Raw genomic sequence first — 23,053 nt, forward strand, 5'->3', positions numbered from 1 at the left:
GGTTTTTTTGGGCTTTTGGGGTTTTTTTGGGGATTTTTTTGCCCTGTCCTTGCCCTGTCCCAGGAGGAGCCGGAGGTGCCGAATTTGGGATGATTTGGGAGCAGATTCTGATGGATTTTGGGGTCATTTCGTTGATTTTTGGGCCAATCTCATTGGGCTTGGGGTCAAATTTTGGGGTTTTTGGGGGGATTTTTTTGTGCTTTTTTAATACTTTTGGGGGTTTTTTTTGCTCTGTCCCTCCCCGTGCCCGCCCCGTGCCCGCCCCGTGGGCAGCTGGCCGAGCTGCAGGACAAGGCCACGTCGGCCGAGACGAAGGTGCTGGAGATGGGCACCACCCTGGAGGGGCTGCAGTGGGACAGCGCCAAACTGCGCAAGCGCGAGGGGCGCCTCGACAGACACCTGGCCGAGGCCCTGGAGCAGGTGGGGGCACCCTGGGGGCACCTGGGCACACCTGGGATACACCTGGGGGCACCTGGGCGCACCTGGGGCACCTGGGATACACCTGGGATACACCTGGGGGCACCTGGGCATACCTGGGGGCACCTGGGATACACCTGGGATACACCTGGGATACACCTGGGCACATCTGGGATACACCTGGGATACACCTGGGCACATCTGGGGGCACCTGGGCACACCTGGGGATACACCTGGGATATACCTGGGCACCTCTCAGGGGCACCTGGGCACACCTGGGGTACACCTGGGGGCACCTGGGCACCTCTCGGGGGCACCTGGGCACACCGGAGATACGCCTGGGATACACCTGGGATACACCTGGGGGGGTCTGAGATACACCTGGGCACACCTGGGCACACCTGGGCACCTCTCGGGGCATCTGGGGACACCTGGGGGGGTCTGAGATACACCTGGGCACATCTGGGACACACCTGGGGGCACCTGGGCACCTCTCAGGGCACCCAGGGACACCTGGGGGGCACCTGAGATACACCTGGGAGGGGTCTGAGATATTGGGCACACCTGGGGCACACCTGGGCACCTCTCAAGGCACCTGGGGGCACCTGGGATACACCTGGGGTACACCTGGGGTACACCTGGGGGCACCCGGGGGGGTCTGAGGTACACCTGGGCACACCTGGGCACATCTGGGGGCACCTGGGGCACACCTGGGGGGCACCTGAGATTCATCTGGGGGCACCTGGGGGGGTCTGAGGTACACCTGGGCACACCTGGGACCCCATTTGAGGACACCTGGGGCAACCCTGGGCACACCTGGGCACACCTGAGGCTCACCTGGGCACATTTGGGGGCACCTGGGGGGGCACCTGGGGGGGCCTGCGATACACCTGGGCACACCTGGGGCTCACCTGTGCCCACCTGGGGCTCACCTGTGCCCACCTGTGCCCACCTGTGCCCACCTGTGCCCAGCTGACCTCGGGCTCGTACGGCTCCGGCAGCTCCGGGGGCTTCCAGGGGGGACAAATCACGCTGAGCATGCAGAAGGTACCGGGGGGGGTTTGGGGGCTTTTGGGGGGGATTTTGGAACTATTTTGGGGCATTTGGGGCATTTTGGGGGAATTTAGGGAGATTTGGGGCAATTTTGGGGCATTTTGGGGGCATTTTAGGGGAATTTGGGTGAGATTTGGGGGAAAAACTTGGAAGTATTTGGGGGGGGATTTGGGGCATCTTGGGGCGATTTGGGGGATTTTGGGGGGAAAATCCGGGGAATTTGGGGGGATTTGGGGAATTTTGGAGGCATTTTGGCAGAATTTGAGGGATTTGGGGGAGGTTTGGGTATTTTGTGGCATTTTGGGCAATTTTGGGGGGATTTTGGGAGGATTTGGGAGTTTTGGGAGGATTTTGGGGGAATTCTGGGGCATTTGGGGAGGATTTGGGGGAAAATTGGAACTATTCGGGGGGATTTGGGGCATTTTGGGGGGATTTTTGGGGAATTTTGGGGGGATTTTGGGGCATTTTGGGGGAATTTTGGGGGGATTTGGGGGATTTTGGGGGGGATTTTGGAGAAAATTTTGGGAATTTGGGGGGAATTTTGGGAGATTTTGGGGCATTTGGGGGGGATTTGGGAGGGATTTGGGAGATTTTTGAGAATTTAGGGGGAATTTTGGGGAGGTTTTGGGGGGATTTTGGGGGGGGTTGGGGATTTTTGGGGGGATTTGGGGCATTTTGGGGGGGGATTTGGGGGGATTTTGGAGAAAATTTTGGAAATTTGGGGGGATTTTGGGGGCATTGGGGGGATTTGGGGGATTTTGGGGGGAATTTGGGGGATTTTGGGGCACTTCGGGGAGATTTGGGGGAAAATTTGGAACTATTTGGGGGGATTTTGGGGGAGTTTGGGGTATTTTGGGCAATTTTGGGGAAGTTGGGAGAATTTTGGGGGGATTTGGGTGATTTTGGGGGGGATTGGGGAACATTTTGGGGGAGATTTTGGGGCGTTTGGGGGATTTTGGGGAATTCTGGGGGGATTTGGGGCATTTTGGGGGGATTTGGGGCATTTTGGGGGGATTTTGGGGGGTATTTGGGGGGATTTGAGGAGTTTGGGGGGTTTTGGGGGGTTTTGGGGGGGGATTTTGTAGATTTTTGGGAATTTGGGGGGGATCTGGGGGAGATTTGGGGCATTTGGAGGGGATTTTGGGCAATTTTGGGGGCATTTTAGGGGGATTGGGGGGAAAATTTGGATCTATTTGGGGGGATTTGGGGCATTTTAGGGGGCATTTTGGGGGCATTTTAGGACATCTTGGGCAATTTTGGGGGGATTTGGGGGCTTTTGGGCGGATACTGGGAATTTTGGGGGGATTTGGGGAGGATTTGGGGGGGCTTGGGGATTTGGGGGGATTTTGGGAATTTTTGGGGGGATTTGGGGTATTTTGGGGGGGACTGGGGGGGATTTTGTGGGGATTCGGGGAATTCTGAGGGGATTTTGGGGAGGATTTTGGGAGATTTTTGGGAATTTGGGGGGGATTTTGGGGAGATTTGGGAAGATTTTGGGCATTTGGGGAGGATTTTGGGGCATTTGGGGAGGATTTGGGGAATTTTGGGGGGATCTGGGGTGGATTTGGGGGATTTTTGGGGGGATTTTAGGGAGATCTGGGGGGATTTGGAGAGGATTTTGGGCAATTTTGGGGCATTTTTTGGCAATTTCTGGGTAACTTGGGGGATTGGGGGGCATTTTGGGGGATTTTTGGGGAATTTGGTGCATTTTGGGAGATTTTGGGGAGATTTGGGGCATTTTGGGGGGGCTTGGGGGGATTCTTGGGGGGATTTGGGATTTTTGGGGGGGATTTTGGGGAAAAATTTGGGGAATTTGGGGGGGGTTTTGGGGGATTTTGGGGGGACTTGGGGGATTTTGGGTCATTTTGGGGATTTTGGAGGAGATTTGGGGAGGATTTGGGGGATTTTGGGGTGGATCTGGGTGGATTTGGAGCGGATTGGGCCGGAATTTGGGCTGGAATTTGGGAGTTTTGGGGAAGTTTGGGAATTTTTGGGGAACCCCTTGGAACTTTTGGGGCGAATTCCGACATTTTTGGTCCATTTGTGCTCAGTTTGAGAAGCAAAACTCGAATTTGGGCTGGATTTGGGACAGATTTGGAGTCAAATTTTGGGGGGTTTGGGGGGTTTTTTGGCTTTTTTTGGGATTTTTTGGGAATCCCTGGAATCCTTTGGAATTTTCGGGTAAATTTTGACATTTTTGGGCCGTTTTTATTCAGTTTGAGAAGCAAAACTGGGATTTGGGCTGGATTTGGATGGATTTGGGCTGGATTTAGAGTGGAATTTTGGGATTTTTTGGGGAGATTTTTTGGGGGATTTTTTGGGAATTCCTGGAATCCCCTGGAATTTTTGGGGCCAATTCCACCATTTTTGGGCCATTTTTATTCAGTTTGAGAAACAAAACTGGGATTTGGGCTGGATTTGGATGGATTTGGGGCAGATTTGGAGTGGAATTTCGGGGATTTTGGGCAAATTTGGGGGTGTTTTTTGGAACTCTTCGGAATCCCTGGAACCCCCTGGAGTTTTTGGGGCGAATTCCGCCGTTTTTGGTGCCTTTGTGCTCAGTTTGAGATGCTGAACGCGGAGCTGGAGGGGAACCAGGACTTGGCCAACTCCCGCATGGCCGAGCTGGAGAAGCTGCAGCTGGAGCTGCAGGCGGCCGTCAGGGGCCAGGAGCGCCTCAAGGTCAGATTTGGGGACTTTTTGGGGCATTTTGGGACATTTGGGGACATTTGGGGACTTTTTGGGGCATTTTGGGGACATTTTGGGGTCATTTTGGGGTCATTTGGGGCCACGAGCAGCTCAAGGTGAGATTTGGGGACATTTTGGGGTCATTTGGGGGATATTTGGGGCCAGGAGAGACTGAAGGGGAGATTTTGGGGACATTTTGGGACATTTTGGGGACATTTTGGGGACATTTTGGGGTCAGGAGCGGCTCAAGGTGAGATTTGGGGACATTTTGGGTCATTTTGGGGCATTTTGGGGACATTTTGGGACAGTTTGGGGCCAGGAGCGGCTCAAGGTCAGATTTTGGGGACATTTTGGGACTTTTTGGGGACATTTTGGGGTCATTTGGGGCCAGGAACGGCTCAAGGTGAGATTTGGGGACATTTTGGGGACATTTTGGGACATTTTGGGGACATTTTGGGGTCATTTGGGGCCAGGAGCGGCTCAAGGTGAGATTTGGGGTCATTTTGGGGACATTTTGGGTCATTTTGGGACATTTTGGGACATTTTGGGGTCATTTTGGGGCATTTTGGAGACATTTTGGGACAGTTTGGGGCCAGGAGCGGCTCAAGGTCAGATTTTGGGGACATTTTGGGACTTTTTGGGGACATTTTGGGGTCATTTGGGGCCAGGAGCGGCTCAAGGTGAGATTTGGGGACATTTTGGGGACATTTTGGGACATTTTGGGGACATTTTGGGGTCATTTGGGGCCAGGAGCGGCTCAAGGTGAGATTTGGGGTCATTTTGGGGACATTTTGGGTCATTTTGGGACATTTTGGGACAGTTTGGGGTCATTTTGGGGCATTTTGGGGACATTTTGGGGCCAGTTGGGGCCAGGAGCAGCTCAAGGTGAGATTTGGGGACATTTTGGGACATTTTGGGACATTTTGGGGTCATTTGGGGCCAGGAGCAGCTCAAGGTGAGATTTGGGGACATTTTGGGGTCATTTTGGGGACATTTTGGGTCATTTTGGGACATTTTGGGACATTTGGGGCCATTTGGGGCCAGGAGCGGCTCAAGGTCAGATTTGGGGACATTTTGGGGCATTTTGGGGACATTTTGGGGCATTTTGGGGACATTTTGGGGCCAGTTGGGGCCAGGAGCGGCTCAAGGTGAGATTTGGGGACATTTTGGGACATTTTGGGGTCATTTGGGGCCAGGAGCGGCTCAAGGTGAGATTTGGGGACATTTTGGGACATTTTGGGATATTTTGGGGTCATTGGGGGCCAGGAGCAGCTCAAGGTGAGATTTGGGGACATTTTGGGGACTTTTTGGTGACGTTTTGGGACATTTTGGGGACATTTTGGGGCCAGGAGCGGCTCAAGGTGAGATTTGGGGACATTTTGGGACATTTTGGGACATTTTGGGGTCATTTGGGGCCAGGAGCAGCTCAAGGTGAGATTTGGGGACATTTTGGGGTCATTTTGGGGACATTTTGGGTCATTTTGGGACATTTTGGGGCCATTTGGGGCCATTTGGGGCCAGGAGCGGCTCAAGGTCAGATTTGGGGACATTTTGGGGCATTTTGGGGACATTTTGGGTCATTTTGGGACATTTTGGGACATTTGGGGCCATTTGGGGCCAGGAGCGGCTCAAGGTGAGATTTGGGGACATTTTGGGACATTTTGGGACATTTTGGGGACATTTTGGGGCCAGGAGCGGCTCAAGGTCAGATTTTGGGGACATTTTGGGACTTTTTGGGACATTTTGGGGTCATTTGGGGCCAGGAGCGGCTCAAGGTGAGATTTGGGGACATTTTGGGGACATTTTGGGACATTTTGGGGACATTTTGGGGTCATTTGGGGCCAGGAGCGGCTCAAGGTGAGATTTGGGGTCATTTTGGGGACATTTTGGGTCATTTTGGGACATTTTGGGACAGTTTGGGGTCATTTTGGGGCATTTTGGGGACATTTTGGGGTCAGTTGGGGCCAGGAGCAGCTCAAGGTGAGATTTGGGGACATTTTGGGACATTTTGGGACATTTTGGGACATATTGGGGTCATTTGGGGCCAGGAGCAGCTCAAGGTGAGATTTGGGGACATTTTGGGGTCATTTTGGGGACATTTTGGGTCATTTTGGGACATTTTGGGACATTTGGGGCCATTTGGGGCCAGGAGCGGCTCAAGGTCAGATTTGGGGACATTTTGGGGCATTTTGGGGACATTTTGGGGCATTTTGGGGACATTTTGGGGCCATTTGGGGCCAGGAGCGGCTCAAGGTGAGATTTGGGGACATTTTGGGACATTTTGGGGATATTTTGGGGTCATTGGGGGCCAGGAGCAGCTCAAGGTGAGATTTGGGGACATTTTGGGGACTTTTTGGTGACGTTTTGGGACATTTTGGGGACATTTTGGGGTCATTTTGGGGCCAGGAGCGGCTCAAGGTGAGATTTGGGGACATTTTGGGACATTTTGGGACATTTTGGGGACATTTTGGGGCCAGGAGCGGCTCAAGGTCAGACTTGGGGACATTTTGGGACATTTTGGGGCATTTTGGGGTCATTTTGGGGCCATTTGGGGACATTTGGGGCCGGGAGCAGCTCAAGGTGAGATTTGGGACATTTTGGGGCATTTTGGGGCATTTTGGGCCAGGAGTGGCTCAAGGTGACACCGGGGGACCTTGGGGGACACTGGGGGGGGCGGGGGGGGGGTGGGGATTCAGGGGTCACCCAGGTGTGCCCAGGTGTGCCCAGGTGTGCCCAGGTGTGCCCAGGTGTCACTCAGGGGTCACTCAGGTGTCACTCAGGGGTCACCCAGGGGTCACTCAGGTGTGCCCAGGTGTCACTCAGGTGTCACTCAGGGGTCACTCAGGGGTCACCCAGGGGTCACTCAGGTGTGCCCAGGTGTGCCCAGGTGTCACTCAGGGGTCACTCAGGGGTCACTCAGGGGTCACTCAGGTGTCACTCAGGGGTCACCCAGGGGTCACTCAGGTGTGCCCAGGTGTGCCCAGGTGTCACTCAGGGGTCACTCAGGGGTCACTCAGGGGTCACTCAGGGGTCACCCAGGGGTCACTCAGGGGTCACTCAGGTGTCACTCAGGTGTGCCCAGGTGTGCCCAGGTGTGCCCAGGTGTCACTCAGGGGTCACTCAGGTGTCACTCAGGTGTCACTCAGGGGTCACTCAGGTGTGCCCAGGTGTGCCCAGGTGTCACTCAGGGGTCACTCAGGTGTCACTCAGGTGTCACTCAGGGGTCACTCAGGTGTGCCCAGGTGTGCCCAGGTGTCACTCAGGGGTCACTCAGGTGTCACTCAGGGGTCACTCAGGTGTCACTCAGGTGTCACTCAGGTGTCACTCAGGGGTCACTCAAGTGTGCCCAGGTGTCACTCAGGTGTCACTCAGGTGTCACTCAGGTGCCCCCAGGTGCCCGCAGGTGACCCCAGGTGCCCCCGCACAGGTGGCGCTGCGCTCGCTGCCCGAGGAGGCGGTGAAGGAGGTGTCACTCAGGTGTCACTCAGGTGTGCCCAGGTGTCACTCAGGTGTCACTCAGGGGTCACTCAAGTGTGCCCAGGTGTCACTCAGGTGTCACTCAGGTGTCACTCAGGTGTCACTCAGGTGCCCGCAGGTGACCCCAGGTGCCCCCGCACAGGTGGCGCTGCGCTCGCTGCCCGAGGAGGCGGTGAAGGAGGTGTCACTCAGGTGTCACTCAGGTGTGCCCAGGTGTCACTCAGGTGTCACTCAGGTGTCTCTCAGGTGTCACTCGGGTCACTCAGGTGTCACTCAGGGGTCACTCAGGTGTCACCCAGGTGTGCCCAGGTGTGCCCAGGTGTCACTCAGGTGTGCCCAGCTGTCACTCAGGTGTCACTCAGGTGCCACTCAGGTGCCCCCAGGTGCCCGCAGGTGACCCCAGGTGCCCCCGCACAGGTGGCGCTGCGCTCGCTGCCCGAGGAGGCGGTGAAGGAGGTGTCACTCAGGTGTCACTCAGGTGTGCCCAGGTGTCACTCAGGTGTCACTCAGGTGTGCCCAGGTGTCACTCAGGTGTCACTCAGGTGTCTCTCAGGTGTCACTCGGGTCACTCAGGTGTCACTCAGGGGTCACTCAGGGGTCACTCAGGTGTGCCCAGGTGTGCTCAGGGGTCACTCAGGTGTGCCCAGCTGTCACTCAGGTGTCACTCAGGTGCCACTCAGGTGCCCCCAGGTGCCCGCAGGTGACCCCAGGTGCCCCCGCACAGGTGGCCCTGCGCTCGCTGCCCGAGGAGGCGGTGAAGGAGGGGTCACTCAGGTGTCACTCAGGTGTCACTCAGGTGCCCGCAGGTGACCCCAGGTGCCCCTGCACAGGTGGCGCTGCGCTCGCTGCCCGAGGAGGCGGTGAAGGAGGGGTCACTCAGCTGTCACTCAGGTGTCACTCAGGTGTGCCCAGGTGTCACTCAGCTGTCACTCAGGTGTCACTCAGGTGTCACTCAGGTGTCACTCAGGTGTGCCCAGGTGTCACTCAGCTGTCACTCAGGTGTCACTCAGGTGTCACTCAGGTGTTACTCAGGTGTGCCCAGCTGTCACTCAGGTGACCCCAGGTGCCCCCGCACAGGTGGCGCTGCGCTCGCTGCCCGAGGAGGCGGTGAAGGAGGTGTCACTCAGGTGTCACTCAGGTGTGCCCAGGTGTCACTCAGGTGTGCCCAGGTGTCACTCAGGTGTCACTCAGGTGTCTCTCAGGTGTCACTCAGGGGTCACTCAGGGGTCACTCAGGTGTGCCCAGGTGTGCCCAGCTGTCACTCAGGTGTCACTCAGCTGTCACTCAGGTGCCCCCAGGTGCCCGCAGGTGACCCCAGGTGCCCCCGCACAGGTGGCGCTGCGCTCGCTGCCCGAGGAGGCGGTGAAGGAGGCGCTGGAGTACAAGGTGCTGCAGTCGCAGTTCTCGCTGCTCTACCACGAGAGCCTGCAGGTGAAGACGCAGCTGGACGAGGCGCGGGCGCTGCTGCTGGCCACCAAGAACAGCCACCTGCGCCACATCGAGCACATGGAGGTCAGCCCGGGGCCGCCACGGGGTCAGCCCGGGGTCAGCCGAGGGGTTTGAGGGGTCACTGTGGGGTCAGCGAGGGGTTTGAGGGGTCTTTGAGGGGTTTGAGGGGGTCACTGTGGGGTCAGCGAGGGGTTTGAGGGGTCACTGTGGGGTTTAAGGGGTCATTGAGGGGTTTAAGGGGTCACTGAGGGGTTTAAGGGGTCACTGAGGGGTCAGCGAGGGGTCAGCGAGGAGTTTGAGGGGTCACTGAGGGGTTTGAGGGGTCAGCAAGGGGTCATTGAGGGGTCACTGTGGGGTTTAAGGGGTCATTGAGGGGTCAGCGAGGGGTTTGAGGGGTCACTGAGGGGTCGCTGTGGGGTCAATGAGGAGTTTGAGGGGTCAGCGAGGGGCCACTGTGGGGTTTAAGGGGTCACTGAGGGGTCAGCGAGGGGTTTGAGGGGTCATTGAGGGGTTTGAGGGGTCACTGTGGCGTTTAAGGGGTCATTGAGGGGTTTAAGGGGTTACTGAGGGGTTTGAGGGGTCAGCGAGGGGTTTGAGGGGTCACTGAGGGGTCGCTGAAGGGTCAGCAAGGAGCCAGCGAGGAGTTTGAGGGGTCACTGAGGGGTTTGAGGGGTCATTGAGGGGTTTGAGGGGTCACTGTGGGGTCAGCGAGGGGTTTGAGGGGTCATTGAGGGGTTTGAGGGGTCATTGAGGGGTTTGAGGGGTCACTGTGGGGTCAGCGAGGGGTTTGAGGGGTCTTTGAGGGGTTTGAGGGGTCACTGTGGGGTCAGCGAGGGGTTTGAGGGGTCACTGTGGGGTTTAAGGGGTCATTGAGGGGTTTGAGGGGTCACTGAGGGGTTTAAGGGGTCACTGAGGGGTCAGCGAGGGGTCAGCGAGGAGTTTGAGGGGTCACTGAGGGGTTTGAGGGGTCAGCAAGGGGTCATTGAGGGGTCACTGTGGGGTTTAAGGGGTCATTGAGGGGTCATTGAGGGGTTTGAGGGGTCACTGAGGGGTCGCTGTGGGGTCAATGAGGAGTTTGAGGGGTCAGCGAGGGGCCACTGTGGGGTTTAAGGGGTCACTGAGGGGTCAGCGAGGGGTTTGAGGGGTCATTGAGGGGTTTGAGGGGTCACTGTGGGGTTTAAGGGGTCATTGAGGGGTTTAAGGGGTTACTGAGGGGTTTGAGGGGTCAGCGAGGGGTTTGAGGGGTCACTGAGGGGTCGCTGAAGGGTCAGCAAGGAGCCAGCGAGGAGTTTGAGGGGTCACTGAGGGGTTTGAGGGGTCATTGAGGGGTTTGAGGGGTCACTGTGGGGTCAGCGAGGGGTTTGAGGGGTCATTGAGGGGTTTGAGGGGTCATTGAGGGGTTTGAGGGGTCACTGTGGGGTCAGCGAGGGGTTTGAGGGGTCTTTGAGGGGTTTGAGGGGTCACTGTGGGGTCAGCGAGGGGTTTGAGGGGTCACTGTGGGGTTTAAGGGGTCATTGAGGGGTTTGAGGGGTCACTGAGGGGTTTAAGGGGTCACTGAGGGGTCAGCGAGGGGTCAGCGAGGAGTTTGAGGGGTCACTGAGGGGTTTGAGGGGTCAGCAAGGGGTCATTGAGGGGTCACTGTGGGGTTTAAGGGGTCATTGAGGGGTCATTGAGGGGTTTGAGGGGTCACTGAGGGGTCGCTGTGGGGTCAATGAGGAGTTTGAGGGGTCAGCGAGGGGCCACTGTGGGGTTTAAGGGGTCACTGAGGGGTCAGCGAGGGGTTTGAGGGGTCATTGAGGGGTTTGAGGGGTCACTGTGGGGTTTAAGGGGTCATTGAGGGGTTTAAGGGGTTACTGAGGGGTTTGAGGGGTCAGCGAGGGGTTTGAGGGGTCACTGAGGGGTCGCTGAAGGGTCAGCAAGGAGCCAGCGAGGAGTTTGAGGGGTCACTGAGGGGTTTGAGGGGTCATTGAGGGGTTTGAGGGGTCACTGTGGGGTCAGCGAGGGGTTTGAGGGGTCATTGAGGGGTTTGAGGGGTCATTGAGGGGTTTGAGGGGTCACTGTGGGGTCAGCGAGGGGTTTGAGGGGTCTTTGAGGGGTTTGAGGGGTCACTGTGGGGTCAGCGAGGGGTTTGAGGGGTCACTGTGGGGTTTAAGGGGTCATTGAGGGGTTTGAGGGGTCACTGAGGGGTTTAAGGGGTCACTGAGGGGTCAGCGAGGGGTCAGCGAGGAGTTTGAGGGGTCACTGAGGGGTTTGAGGGGTCAGCAAGGGGTCATTGAGGGGTCACTGTGGGGTTTAAGGGGTCATTGAGGGGTCATTGAGGGGTTTGAGGGGTCACTGAGGGGTCGCTGTGGGGTCAATGAGGAGTTTGAGGGGGTCAGCGAGGGGCCACTGTGGGGTTTAAGGGGTCACTGAGGGGTCAGCGAGGGGTTTGAGGGGTCATTGAGGGGTTTGAGGGGTCACTGTGGGGTTTAAGGGGTCATTGAGGGGTTTAAGGGGTTACTGAGGGGTTTGAGGGGTCAGCGAGGGGTTTGAGGGGTCACTGAGGGGTCGCTGAAGGGTCAGCAAGGAGTCAGCGAGGAGTTTGAGGGGTCACTGAGGGGTTTGAGGGGTCATTGAGGGGTTTGAGGGGTCACTGTGGGGTCAGCGAGGGGTTTGAGGGGTCATTGAGGGGTTTGAGGGGTCATTGAGGGGTTTGAGGGGTCACTGTGGGGTCAGCGAGGGGTTTGAGGGGTCTTTGAGGGGTTTGAGGGGTCACTGTGGGGTCAGCGAGGGGTTTGAGGGGTCACTGTGAGGTTTAAGGGGTCATTGAGGGGTTTAAGGGGTCACTGAGGGGTTTAAGGGGTCACTGAGGGGTCAGCGAGGGGTCAGCGAGGAGTTTGAGGGGTCACTGAGGGGTTTGAGGGGTCAGCAAGGGGTCATTGAGGGGTCACTGTGGGGTTTAAGGGGTCATTGAGGGGTCATTGAGGGGTTTGAGGGGTCACTGAGGGGTCGCTGTGGGGTCAATGAGGAGTTTGAGGGGTCAGCGAGGGGCCACTGTGGGGTTTAAGGGGTCACTGAGGGGGTCAGCGAGGGGTTTGAGGGGTCATTGAGGGGTTTGAGGGGTCACTGTGGGGTTTAAGGGGTCATTGAGGGGTTTAAGGGGTTACTGAGGGGTTTGAGGGGTCAGCGAGGGGTTTGAGGGGTCACTGAGGGGTCGCTGAAGGGTCAGCAAGGAGCCAGCGAGGAGTTTGAGGAGTCACTGAGGGGTTTGAGGGGTCATTGAGGGGTTTGAGGGGTCACTGTGGGGTCAGCGAGGGGTTTGAGGGGTCATTGAGGGGTTTGAGGGGTCACTGTGGGGTCAGCGAGGGGTTTGAGGGGTCATTGAGGGGTTTGAGGGGTCATTGAGGGGTTTGAGGGGTCACTGTGGGGTCAGCGAGGGGTTTGAGGGGTCATTGAGGGGTTTGAGGGGTCACTGTGGGGTCAGCGAGGGGTTTGAGGGGTCACTGTGGGTTTAAGGGGTCATTGAGGGGTTAAGGGTCACTGAGGGGTTTAAGGGGTCATTGAGGGGTTTAAGGGGTCACTGAGGGGTTTAAGGGGTCACTGAGGGGTCAGCGAGGGGTCAGCGAGGAGTTTGAGGGGTCACTGAGGGGTTTGAGGGGTCAGCAAGGGGTCATTGAGGGGTCACTGTGGGGTTTAAGGGGTCATTGAGGGGTCAGCGAGGGGTTTGAGGGGTCACTGAGGGGTCGCTGTGGGGTCAATGAGGAGTTTGAGGGGTCAGCGAGGGGCCACTGTGGGGTTTAAGGGGGTCATTGAGGGGTCAGCGAGGGGTTTGAGGGGTCATTGAGGGGTTTGAGGGGTCACTGTGGCGTTTAAGGGGTCATTGAGGGGTTTAAGGGTTACTGAGGGGTTTGAGGGGTCAGCGAGGGGTCTAAGGGGGTCACTGAGGGGTCGCTGAAGGGTCAGCAAGGAGCCAGCGAGGAGTTTGAGGGGTCACTGAGGGGTTTGAGGGGTCATTGAGGGTTTGAGGGGTCACTGTGGGTCAGCGAGGGGTTTGAGGGTCATTGAGGGGTTTGAGGGGTCATTGAGGGGTTTGAGGGGTCACTGTGGGGTCAGCGAGGGGTTTGAGGGTCATTGAGGGGTTTGAGGGGTCACTGTGGGGGTCAGCGAGGGGTTTGAGGGGTCACTGTGGGGTTTAAGGGGTCATTGAGGGGTTTAAGGGGTCACTGAGGGGTTTAAGGGGTCATTGAGGGGTTTAAGGGGTCACTGAGGGGTTTAAGGGTCACTGAGGGGTCAGCGAGGGGTCAGCGAGGAGTTTGAGGGGTCACTGAGGGGTTTGAGGGTCAGCAAGGGGTCATTGAGGGGTCACTGTGGGGTTTAAGGGGTCATTGAGGGGTCAGCGAGGGGTTTAAGGGTCACTGAGGGTCGCTGTGGGGTCAATGAGGAGTTTGAGGGGTCAGCGAGGGGCCACTGTGGGGTTTAAGGGGTCATTGAGGGGTCAGCGAGGGGTTTTGAGGGGTCATTGAGGGGTTTGAGGGGTCACTGAGGGGTTTAAGGGGTCATTGAGGGGTCTAAGGTGTCTCTGAGGGGTCATTGAGGCGTTTAAGGGGTCCCTGAGGGGTTTAAGGGGTCACTGAGGGGTCAGTGAGGGGTCAGCGAGGAGTTTGAGGGGTCACTAAAGGGACTGAGGGCTCACTGAGGGGTCAGCCCGGGGTCGGCAAGGGGTCATTGAGGAGTTTGAGGGGTCACTGAAGGGACTGAGGGGTCAGCCAGGGGGTCAGCGAGGGGTCAGCGAGGAGTTTGAGGAGTCACTGAGGGGTTTGAGGGGTCACTGAGGGGATTGAGGGGTCAGCAAGTGGTCACTGAGGGGTCACTGAGGGTCAGCCAGGGGTCTGAGGGGTCAGCAAGGGGTCAGTGAGAAGTTGAGGGGTCACTGAGGGGTTTAAGGGGTCACTGAGGGGTCACTGAGGGGTCACTGAGGGGTTTAAGGGGTCACTGAGGGGCTTGAGGGGTCACTGAGGGGTCACTGAGGGGTCACTGAGGGGTCAGCCAGGGGTCTGAGGGGTCAGCAAGGGGTCAGTGAGAAGTTTGAGGGTCACTGAGGGGTCTAAGGGGTCACTGAGGGGTCACTGAGGGGTCACTGAGGGGTCACTGAGGGGATTGAGGGGTCACTGAGGGGTCACTGAGGGGTCACTGAGGAGTTTGAGGGGTCAGCCCGGGGTCAACCAGGGGTCAGCGAGGATTCCCAAAAAATCTCCACCCCAAAAAACCCCCAAATTTAAAAAAAAAAAAAAAAAAAGTTACCCCGCAAAAAATTGAAAGAAAATTTTAAAAAATCGGAAAAAATCGAAAAAACCCTCGGAAAAAAGTTGAAGAAAATCCCCAAAAACTTCAAAAATAGGCTTCTTAAAAAATTTAGAAAGCCTCCGAAGAATTTTAAAAAATCGGAAAAAAATTGAAAAACAATCGGAAAAAATCCAAAAAAATCGAAAAAATCTCCCAAAAATTCAGAAAATGTGCTTCTTAAAATTCAAAACTCTCCAAAAAATGAAATAAAATTGGAAAAAAATTGAAAAAAAATCAGAAAAAATTTGAAAGAAAATCGGAAAAAAATGGAAAAAAATCCCAAAGAATTCAAAATGTGCTGCTTAAAAAATTAAAAAATCCTCCAAAAATCAAAAGAAATCGTAAAAGAATTGAAAAAAAATCAGAAAAAAATCAAAAAATGAGAAAAAAAAAAAAAAATCCCAAAAAATCCCCCAAAAATTCAAAATGTGTTTCTTAAAAATTCGAAAACTGTCCAAAAAATGCAAAAAAAAAAAAATCAAGAGAAAAATTGAAAAAAAGTCGGAAAAAAATCAGGGAAAAATGGGAAAAAAATTGGAAAAAAATCGAAAAAAAATTGGAAAAAAATCAGAAAAAATCCAAAAAATTCCCCAAAAATTCAGAAGTGTGTTTCTTAAAAATTCAAAAACGCTCCAGAAATTTAAAAAAAAATCAGAAAAAAATCAAAAAAAAATCAGGAAAAAGTTAAAAAAAATAGGAAAAAAAATTGTGAACAAAATCGGAAAAAAACCGAAAAAAAAACCACCAAAAAAGCCCAAAAGTTCAAAAATGTGTTTCTTAAAAATTAAAAGATGCTCGAAAAAATAAAAATGGGGAAAAAATCAGAAAAAAAAATCGGAAAAAAATCGGGAAAAGTCTCAAAAAATTTCCAAAAATTTAAAAATATGTTGCTTTTGAAATTCAAAACTGGACAAAAAATCAAAAAAAAATCGGGAAAAAATGGGGGAAAAAAAAAAAATTTAAAAAATGTGTTTCTTAAAAGTTCGAAAACCCTCCAAAAAAAAAAAAAAGGAAAAATTTTTTAAAATCGGAAAAAATCAAAAAACTTGGAAATAAATGAAAAAAAAATCGAAAAAAAAATCGAAAAAGGATCGAAAAAAATCAGAAAAAATGAAAAAATAATCGAAAAAAATCGAAAAAAAATCGACAAAAAACCAGAAAAAAATGAAAAAATAATCGAAAAAAAATCAAAAAAAAAAAAGAAAAAAATTGAAAAAAAAATCGAAAAAAAATTGGAAAAAAATGAAAAGCAAAAAAAATTCGAAAAAAAAATAGGAAAAAATCGGAAAATAATGAAAAATAATCAAAAAAAAATCGGAAAAAAAATGAAAAAATAATCGAAAAAAATCGAAAAAAAGAAAAAAATGAAAAAAACGAAAAAAAATTGGAAAAAATCGGAAAAAAATGAAAAAATAGTCAAAAAATATCAAAAAAAATTGGAAAAAAATCAGAAAAAATGGAAAAAATAATCGAAAAAAATCAAAAAATGAAAAAGGAATCGAAAAAAAATTGAAAAAGATCAAAAAAAAATCGGAAAAATCGGAAATGAAAAAAATAATCTAAAAAAAGTCGAAAGAAAAATGGAAAAAAATGAAAAAAAAATCGAAAAAAAATCGAAAAAAATCGGAAAAAATCCAGAAATCCCCAAAAAATCCCCAAAATTCCCTGAAAATTTCCCAAAAACTTCCCGGCTGTCGGCAGAGCGACGAGCTGGGGGTGCAGAAGCGGCTGCGCACTGAGGTGATCCAGCTCGAGGACACCCTGGCCCAGGTGCGCAAGGAGTACGAGATGCTGCGCATCGAGTTCGAGCAGAACCTGGCGGCCAACGAGCAGGCGGGTGAGGGGGCACCTGGGGGGGGTTAAAGGGGGTTTTGGGGGCACCTGGGGGGCACCTGGGGGGGGTTAAAGAGGGTTTGGGGGCAGCTGGGAGGATCTGGGGGGCACCTGGGACACACCTGGGGGCACCTCAGGGGGGTTAAAGGGGGTTTGGGGGCACCTGGGGGGGTTTGGGGGCACCTGGGGGCACCTGAACACACCTGGGGGCATCTGAGGGGGGGTTGGGGGATGGTTTGGGGGCATCTGGGGGGCACCTGGGGGCACCTCAGGGGGGTTAAAGGGGGTCTGGGGGCACCTGGGGGCACCTGAACACACCTGGGGGGCATCTGAAGGGGTTAAAGGGGGTTTGGGGGCACCTGGGGGGGTTTGGGGGCACCTGGGAGAATCTGGGGGCACCTGGGGGGGTTTGGGGATGGTTTGGGGGCATCTGGGGGGCACCTGGGGGGGGTTGAAGGGGGTCTGGGGGCACCTGGGGGGATCTGGGGGGCACCTGGGGGCACCTGAACACACCTGGGGGCACTGGGGGTGGGGGGTTGGGGATGGTTTGGGGGCACCTGGGCGGATCTGGGGGCACCTGAAACACATCTGGGGGGCACCTGGGGGGGTTAAAGGGGGTTTGGGAGCAGCTGGGAGGATCTGGAGGGCACCTGAGCACACCTGGGGGGCACCGGGGGGGATTAAAAGAGGTTTGGGGCACCTGGGGACACTTGGAACGCACCTGGGGGCACCTGGGGGGGGGTTGGGGATGGTTTGCGGGCACCTGGGGGGATCTGGGGGCACCTGTGGGATCGTGGGGGGCACCCGGGGGCACCTGGATTGGGGCATGGGCTCACCAGGAGGTCACTCGAGGTCACCTGGGCACCTAAGACCCCCAAATTTGGTTTCCTGGGCACCTGAGACCCCCAAATTTGGAGGTTTTGAGCTCACCTGGGCACCTGAAAGCTCCAAATTGGCTTCCCAGACACCTGAGCCCCCCAAATTTGCCTCTCCAATGTCTCCGAACAGCTGAAACCCCCAAATTTGGCTCCCTGAACACCTGAAACTCCCAAATTGGAGCTTTTTGACCTCACCTGGGCCCCTGAAACCCCCAAATTTGGCTCCCTGGGCACCTGAGACCCCCCAAATTTGGGCTTTGTGAGTTGACATGGGCACCTGAGACCCCCCAAATTTGGGCTTTTCGAGGTCACCTGGGCACCAAAGACCCCCAAATTTGGTTTCCTGGGCACCTGAGACCCCCAAATTTGGGCTTTTTGAGGCTACCTGGGCACCTGAGACCCCCAAATTTGGCTCCCTTAGCTCCTGAGACTCCCAAACTCAGAGTTTTTGAGCTCACCTGGACACCTGAAACCTCCAAATTCGGCTTCCCAGACACCTGAGACCCCCAAATTTGGGCTTTGTGAGGTGACGTGGGCACCTGAAACCCCCAAATTTGGCTGCCTGAACACTGAAACCCCCAAATTGGAGCTTTTTGACCTCACCTGCCCACCTGAAACCCCCCAAATTTTGGACTCCCCGGATACCTGAGACCCCCCCCCCAAACTTGGCACCGCGAGTGGCCGCCCTCAGCTGGTGCCCGCCCTGTGCCAGGCCCCATCAACCGGGAGATGCGGCACCTGATCAGCTCCCTGCAGAACCACAACCACCAGCTCAAGGGCGACGTGCAGCGCTACAAGCGCAAGCTGCGCGAGGTGCAGGCCGAGATCGGCAAGGTGGGCGGGGCCTCGCCGGGATGGGGGCGGGGCCGGCGCTGGGGGCGGGGGCCTCCGAGTCCAGGGGTGGTCGGCGGTGTGGCTTTAAAGGGGGTGTGGGCCCTTTAAGAGTTGGGGTGGGGTCCTTTAAGAGTTGGGTGCGGCTCCTTTAAGAGTTTGGTGTGCTCCCTTTAATAGTTTGGTGTGGCTCCTTTAAGAGTTGGGGTGGTGGCCCCTTTAAGAGTTGGGTGTGGGCTCTATTAAGAGTTGGGTGTGGCCCCTTTAAGCATTGGGTGTGGGCCCTTCAAAAGTTGGATGTGGCCCCTTTAAGAGTTGGGTGTGGCTCTATTAAGCGGGCATGGCCACATTAAGGAGTGCAGCCCGTTTAAGTGTTGGGTGTGGTCCTTTTAAGAGTTGGGTGTGGGCTCCTTTAAGAGTTTGGTGCAGCCCCTTTAAGAGTTGGGTGCGGCCCCTTTAAGATTGGGGTGTGGTCCATTTAAGAGTTGGGTGTGGGTCCTTAAAAGAGTTGAGGTGGTTCCCTTAAGCGTTTTGGGGTGTGGGCCCCTTTAAGAGTTGGGCGTGGCCACATCAAAAGTTGGGTGTGGCCCCTTTAAGCGTTGGGTGTTGGCCCCTTTGAGAGTTGGGTGTGGCCCCCTTTAAGTGTTGGGTGTGGGCCCTTCAAAAGTTGGGTGTGGCCCCTTTAAGAGTTGGGTGTGGCTCTATTAAGAGGGCTGTGGCCACATTAAGGAGTGCAGCTCCTTTAAGAGTTGGGTGTGGCCCCTTTAAGTGTTGGGGTGTGGCCTCTTTAAGCGTTGGGTGTGGGCCCTTCAAAAGTTGGGTGTGGTCCCTTTAAGAGTTGGGTGTGGCCCCTTTAAGTGTTGGGTGTGGGCCCTTCAAAAGTTGGGTGTGGCCCCTTTAAGAGTTGGGTGTGGCCCCTTTAAGTGTTGGGTGTGGGCCCTTCAAAAGTTGGGTGTGGCCCCTTTAAGAGTTGGGTGTGGTTCTATTAAGAGGGCGTGGCCACATTAAGGCGTGCAGCCCTTTAAGAGTTGGGTGTAGCCCCTTTAAGTGTCTAGTACAGCCTCTTTAAGACTGGGGTGTGGTCTCTTTAAGAGTTGTGTGGGGGTCTTTTAAGACTTTGGTGTGGCCCCTTTAAGAGTTGGGTGTGGCCGCTTAAAGAGTTGGGGTGTGGCCCCTTCAAAAGTTGGGTGTGGCCCCTTTAAGCGTTGGGTGTGGCCCCTTTAAGAGTTGGGTGGGGCCCCTTTAAGAGTTGAGGTGGGTCCTTTAAGCATTGGGTTGCAGCCCCTTCAAAAGTTGGGTGTGGCCCCTTTAAGAGTTGGGTGCGGGTCCCTTTAAGAGTTGGGTGTGGCTCCTTTAAGAGTTTGGGTGTGGCTCTTTTAAGAGTTGGGTGTGGCTCTATTAAGAGTTGGGTGCGGCCCCTTTAAGAGTTGGTGGTGTGGCTCCTTTAAGAGTTGGGTGTGGCCCCTTTAAGAGCAGGGTGTGGGCCCCTTTAAGTGCTGGGCATGACCCCTTTAAGAACAGGGCCATGACCTCTTTAAAAACCAGGCATGGCCCCTTTAAGTACAGGGACATGACCCCTTTAAGAGAAGGGCCATGGCTCCTTTAAGAGCAGGGCCGTGACCCCTTTTAAGAGCAGGGCCATGGCCCCTTTAAGTGCTGGGCATGGCCCCTTTAAGAGGCAGGGCCCTGGCCCCTTTAAAAATGGGACATGACCCCTTTAAGAGCACGGCCATGGCCCCTTTAAGAGCTGGGCATGACCTCTTTAAGAGCAGGGCCCTGGCCCCTTTAAGAGCAGGGCCATGGCCCCTTTAAAAATGGGGACATGACCCCTTTAAGAGCAAACGGGCCATGGCCCCTTTAAGAGCAGGGCCGTGACCCCTTTAAGAGCAGGGCCATGCCCCTTTAAGTGCTGGGCATGCCCCCCTTTAAGAGCTAGGGCCATGACCCCTTTAAGAGCAGGGCTATGGCCCCTTTAAGTGCTGGGCATGGCCCCTTTAAGGGGCAGGGGCCATGGCCCCTTTAAGAGCAGGGCCCTGGCCCCTTTAAAAATGGGACATGACCCCTTTAAGAACAGGGCCATGACCCCTTTAAGAGCAGGGCCATGGCCCCTTTAAAAATGGGACATGACCCCTTTAAGAGCAGGGCCATGCCCCCTTTAAGAGCAGGGCCATGACCCCTTTAAGAGCAGGGCCATGGCCCCTTTAAGTGCTGGGCATGGCCCCTTTAAGAGCAGGGCCATGGCCCCTTTAAGAGCAGGGCCATGGCCCCTTTAAAAATGGGACATGACCCCTTTAAGAGCGGGGCCATGGCCCCTTTAAGAGCAGGGCCATGGCGCCTTTAAGAACAGGGCCGTGGCCCCTTTAAAAACGGGGCATGGCCCCTTTAAGAGCAGAGCCATGGCCCCTTTAAGTGCTGGGCCATGGCCCCTTTAAGAGCAAATGGGCCGTGACCCCTTTAAGAGCAGGGCCATGCCCCCTTTAAGAACAGGGCCATGACCCCTTTAAGAGCAGGACCATGACCCCTTTAAGAACAGGGCCATGCCCCCTTTAAGAGCAGGGCCATGGCCCCTTTAAGAGCAGGGCCATGGCCTCTTTAAGAGCAGGGCCATGGCCCCTTTAAGAGCAGGGCCCATGGCCCCTTTAAGAGCAGGGCCATGCCCCCTTTAAGAGGCAGGGCCATGCCCCCTTTAAGAGCAAATGGGCCATGCCCCCTTTAAGAGCAGGGGCCATGGCCCCTTTAAGAGCAGGCCCCATGGCCCCTTTAAGAGCAGGGTTTAAGAGCAGGGCCATGGCCCCTTTAAGAGCAGGGCCATGGCCCCTTTAAGAGCAGGGCCGTGACCCCTTTAAGAGCAAACGGACCATGATCCTTTTAAGAGCAGGGCCATGGCCCCTTTAAGAGCAGGACCATGACCCCTTTAAGAACAGGGCCATGCCCCCTTTAAGAGCAGGACCATGACCCCTTTAAGAGCAGGGCCATGCCCCCTTTAAGAGGCAGGGCCATGACCCCTTTAAGAGCAGGGCCATGGCCCCTTTAAGCCCCGGCCGTGCCCCTCCCCCCCCTTTAACCCCTCCCCTCTCTCTCCCCAGCTCCGCCTCCAGGCCAGCGGGGCCCCTCCCCCCCCCCTCCCCCGCCCCCTCCGCCCCTCCCCCACCCCCTCCCCCCCTCCTCCTCCAGCTCCGCCCCTCCCCCCGAGGAAACCCCTCCCCCCCTCCCCACCCCCGCCCCTCCCCCCCCCCCACCCCCACCGACGAGACCCCCAAAGAGGGCGTGGCCTCCTCCGGCCCCTCCCCCCACCAGGACCCCCCCAAAGCCGCCCCTCCCCCCAAGGAGGAAGAGGAGGAGCCCCCGGCCCCTCCCCCACCCCCCCAACCCCTCAGGCTCCGCCCACCCCGAGCCCCGCCCCTCCCTCTCAGCCCCGCCCCCTCAAGGACACGCCCCCGGCCCCTCCCCCACCGCCGGGAAGGCCCCGCCCCGAGCGGGGGATGGGCGGAGGGGGGTGGGGGAGGGGCGGCCGCGGGGGGAGCGGGAGCGGCCCAAGGGGGGCCCCGAGGAGGCCAAGAAGAAGGACTCGGAGGTGCTGAAGCAGCTGCGGGCCGAGCTCAAGTGAGAGAAATGCAAATGAGATGCAAATGAGATGCAGATGAGGGCGGCGGGAGGGGAGGTGGGGGGTGTGGAGTGGTTTTGGGGAGGTTTGGGGGGGGTTAGGGGGGTTTGGGGGGATTTTGGGAGGGGTCGGGGGTGTTTGGGAGGGAGAATTGGGGTGTTTGTGCAAATGAGATGCAAATGAGATGCAGATGAGATTTTAATGAGGGCGCCGGGAGGGGTCAGGGAGGGGAGGTGGGGGGGAGTTGGGAGAACTTGGGAAGGTTTTGGGGGATTTGGGGGGATTTTGGGAGGGTCGGGGGTGTTTGGGAGGGAGAATTGAGGCACTTATGCAAATGAGATGCAAATGAGGGTGGCGGGGGGTGGAGTGGTTTGGGGGGGGTTGGGGGGATTTTGGGAGGGGTTGGAGGTGTTTGGGAGCGAGAACTGGGGTGTTACGCAAACGAGATGCAAATGAGATGCAGATGAGGGCGGCAGGAGGGGAGGTGGGGGGGTGTGGAGTGGTTTTGGGGAAGTTTGGGGGGAGTTTAGGGGGGTTTGGGGGGATTTTGGGAGGGGTCGGGGGTGTTTGGGAGGGAGAATTGAGGCACTTATGCAAATTAGATGCAAATAAGGGTGGCAGAAGGGGAGGTGGGGGGGTGTGGAGTGGTTTTGGGGGAGGTTTGGGGGGGTTGGGGGGATTTTGGGAGGGGTTGGAGGTGTTTGGGAGGGAGAACTGTGGTGTTTATGCAAATGAGATGCTGATGAGGGTGGCGGGAGGGGAGGTGGGGGGGTGTGGAGTGGTTTTGGGGAGGTTTGGGGAGGTTTTGGGGGGTTTGGGGGGATTTTGGGAGGGGTCGGGGGTGTTTGGGAGGGAGAATTGGGGCGTTTATGCAAACGAGATGCTAATGAGGGCGGTAGGCAGGTGAGGGCGAGGGGAGGTGGGGGGGAGTTGGGAGAATTTGGGGAGGTTTTGGGGGATTTGGGGGGATTTTGGGAGGGGTCAGGGGTGTTTGGGAGGGAGAATTGGGGTGCTTATGCAAATGAGATGCAAATGAGATGCTGATGAGGGTGGCGGGAGGGCGAGGGGAGGGGAGTGGAGAGAACTCGGGGAGGTTTGGGGGGATTTTGGGAGGGGTTGGAGGTGTTTGGGAGGGAGAATTGGGGAGAACTTTTTGTGGTTTCGGGGAGGGAATTTGGGACCATTGGGGGGTGAAATGAAAGCGGTGGGGGCGACTTGGGGATGCAGATGAGATGCAAATGAGATGCAAATGACCCCAGGAAGGCGCAGGAGAGCCAGAAGGAGATGAAGCTGCTGCTGGACATGTACAAATCGGCCCCCAAGGAGCAGCGCGACAAGGTCACGCTCATGGCCGCTGAGAGGAAGAGCAAGGCCGAGGTCATTAGCATTAATTAACGCTAATTAGCGCTACTGAGCACTCTGGGATGGAGCCAGGGTGGTAATGAGGCGTTAACGAGGCGTTAATGAGGCATTAGGAGCGTGAAAACGGGAATAAGGGGAG

At 55.5% G+C, this 23,053-nt stretch overlaps 1 protein-coding gene and 1 long non-coding RNA gene across 2 annotated transcripts in view; both read left to right on the plus strand.

Annotated features, from left to right (window-relative positions):
* Positions 1-219: 219 nt before the first annotated feature.
* The window catches only part of LOC125320865 (E3 ubiquitin-protein ligase BRE1B-like), a gene marked incomplete at its 5' end in the record, with an annotated part of 42,579 nt that continues 19,745 nt past the window's right edge, over positions 220-23,053 (plus strand). Inside the window, 9 exons of the mRNA XM_048293290.1 lie at positions 220-420; positions 1,390-1,464; positions 4,033-4,152; positions 8,968-9,147; positions 16,108-16,243; positions 17,830-17,951; positions 21,035-21,094; positions 21,343-21,551; positions 22,812-22,929. Coding sequence (XP_048149247.1) covers positions 220-420; positions 1,390-1,464; positions 4,033-4,152; positions 8,968-9,147; positions 16,108-16,243; positions 17,830-17,951; positions 21,035-21,094; positions 21,343-21,551; positions 22,812-22,929 — 1,221 coding nt within the window. The remainder of the gene's footprint in view (positions 421-1,389; positions 1,465-4,032; positions 4,153-8,967; positions 9,148-16,107; positions 16,244-17,829; positions 17,952-21,034; positions 21,095-21,342; positions 21,552-22,811; positions 22,930-23,053) is intronic.
* On the plus strand, positions 8,136-8,543 carry LOC125320867. Its single transcript, XR_007201321.1, has 3 exons — positions 8,136-8,251; positions 8,326-8,431; positions 8,505-8,543. It is a non-coding gene; the product is annotated as an uncharacterized LOC125320867 (long non-coding RNA).

The sequence above is a fragment of the Corvus hawaiiensis genome, unplaced genomic scaffold, assembly GCF_020740725.1.
Source record: "Corvus hawaiiensis isolate bCorHaw1 unplaced genomic scaffold, bCorHaw1.pri.cur scaffold_236_ctg1, whole genome shotgun sequence".
Classification (NCBI taxonomy): domain Eukaryota; kingdom Metazoa; phylum Chordata; class Aves; order Passeriformes; family Corvidae; genus Corvus; species Corvus hawaiiensis.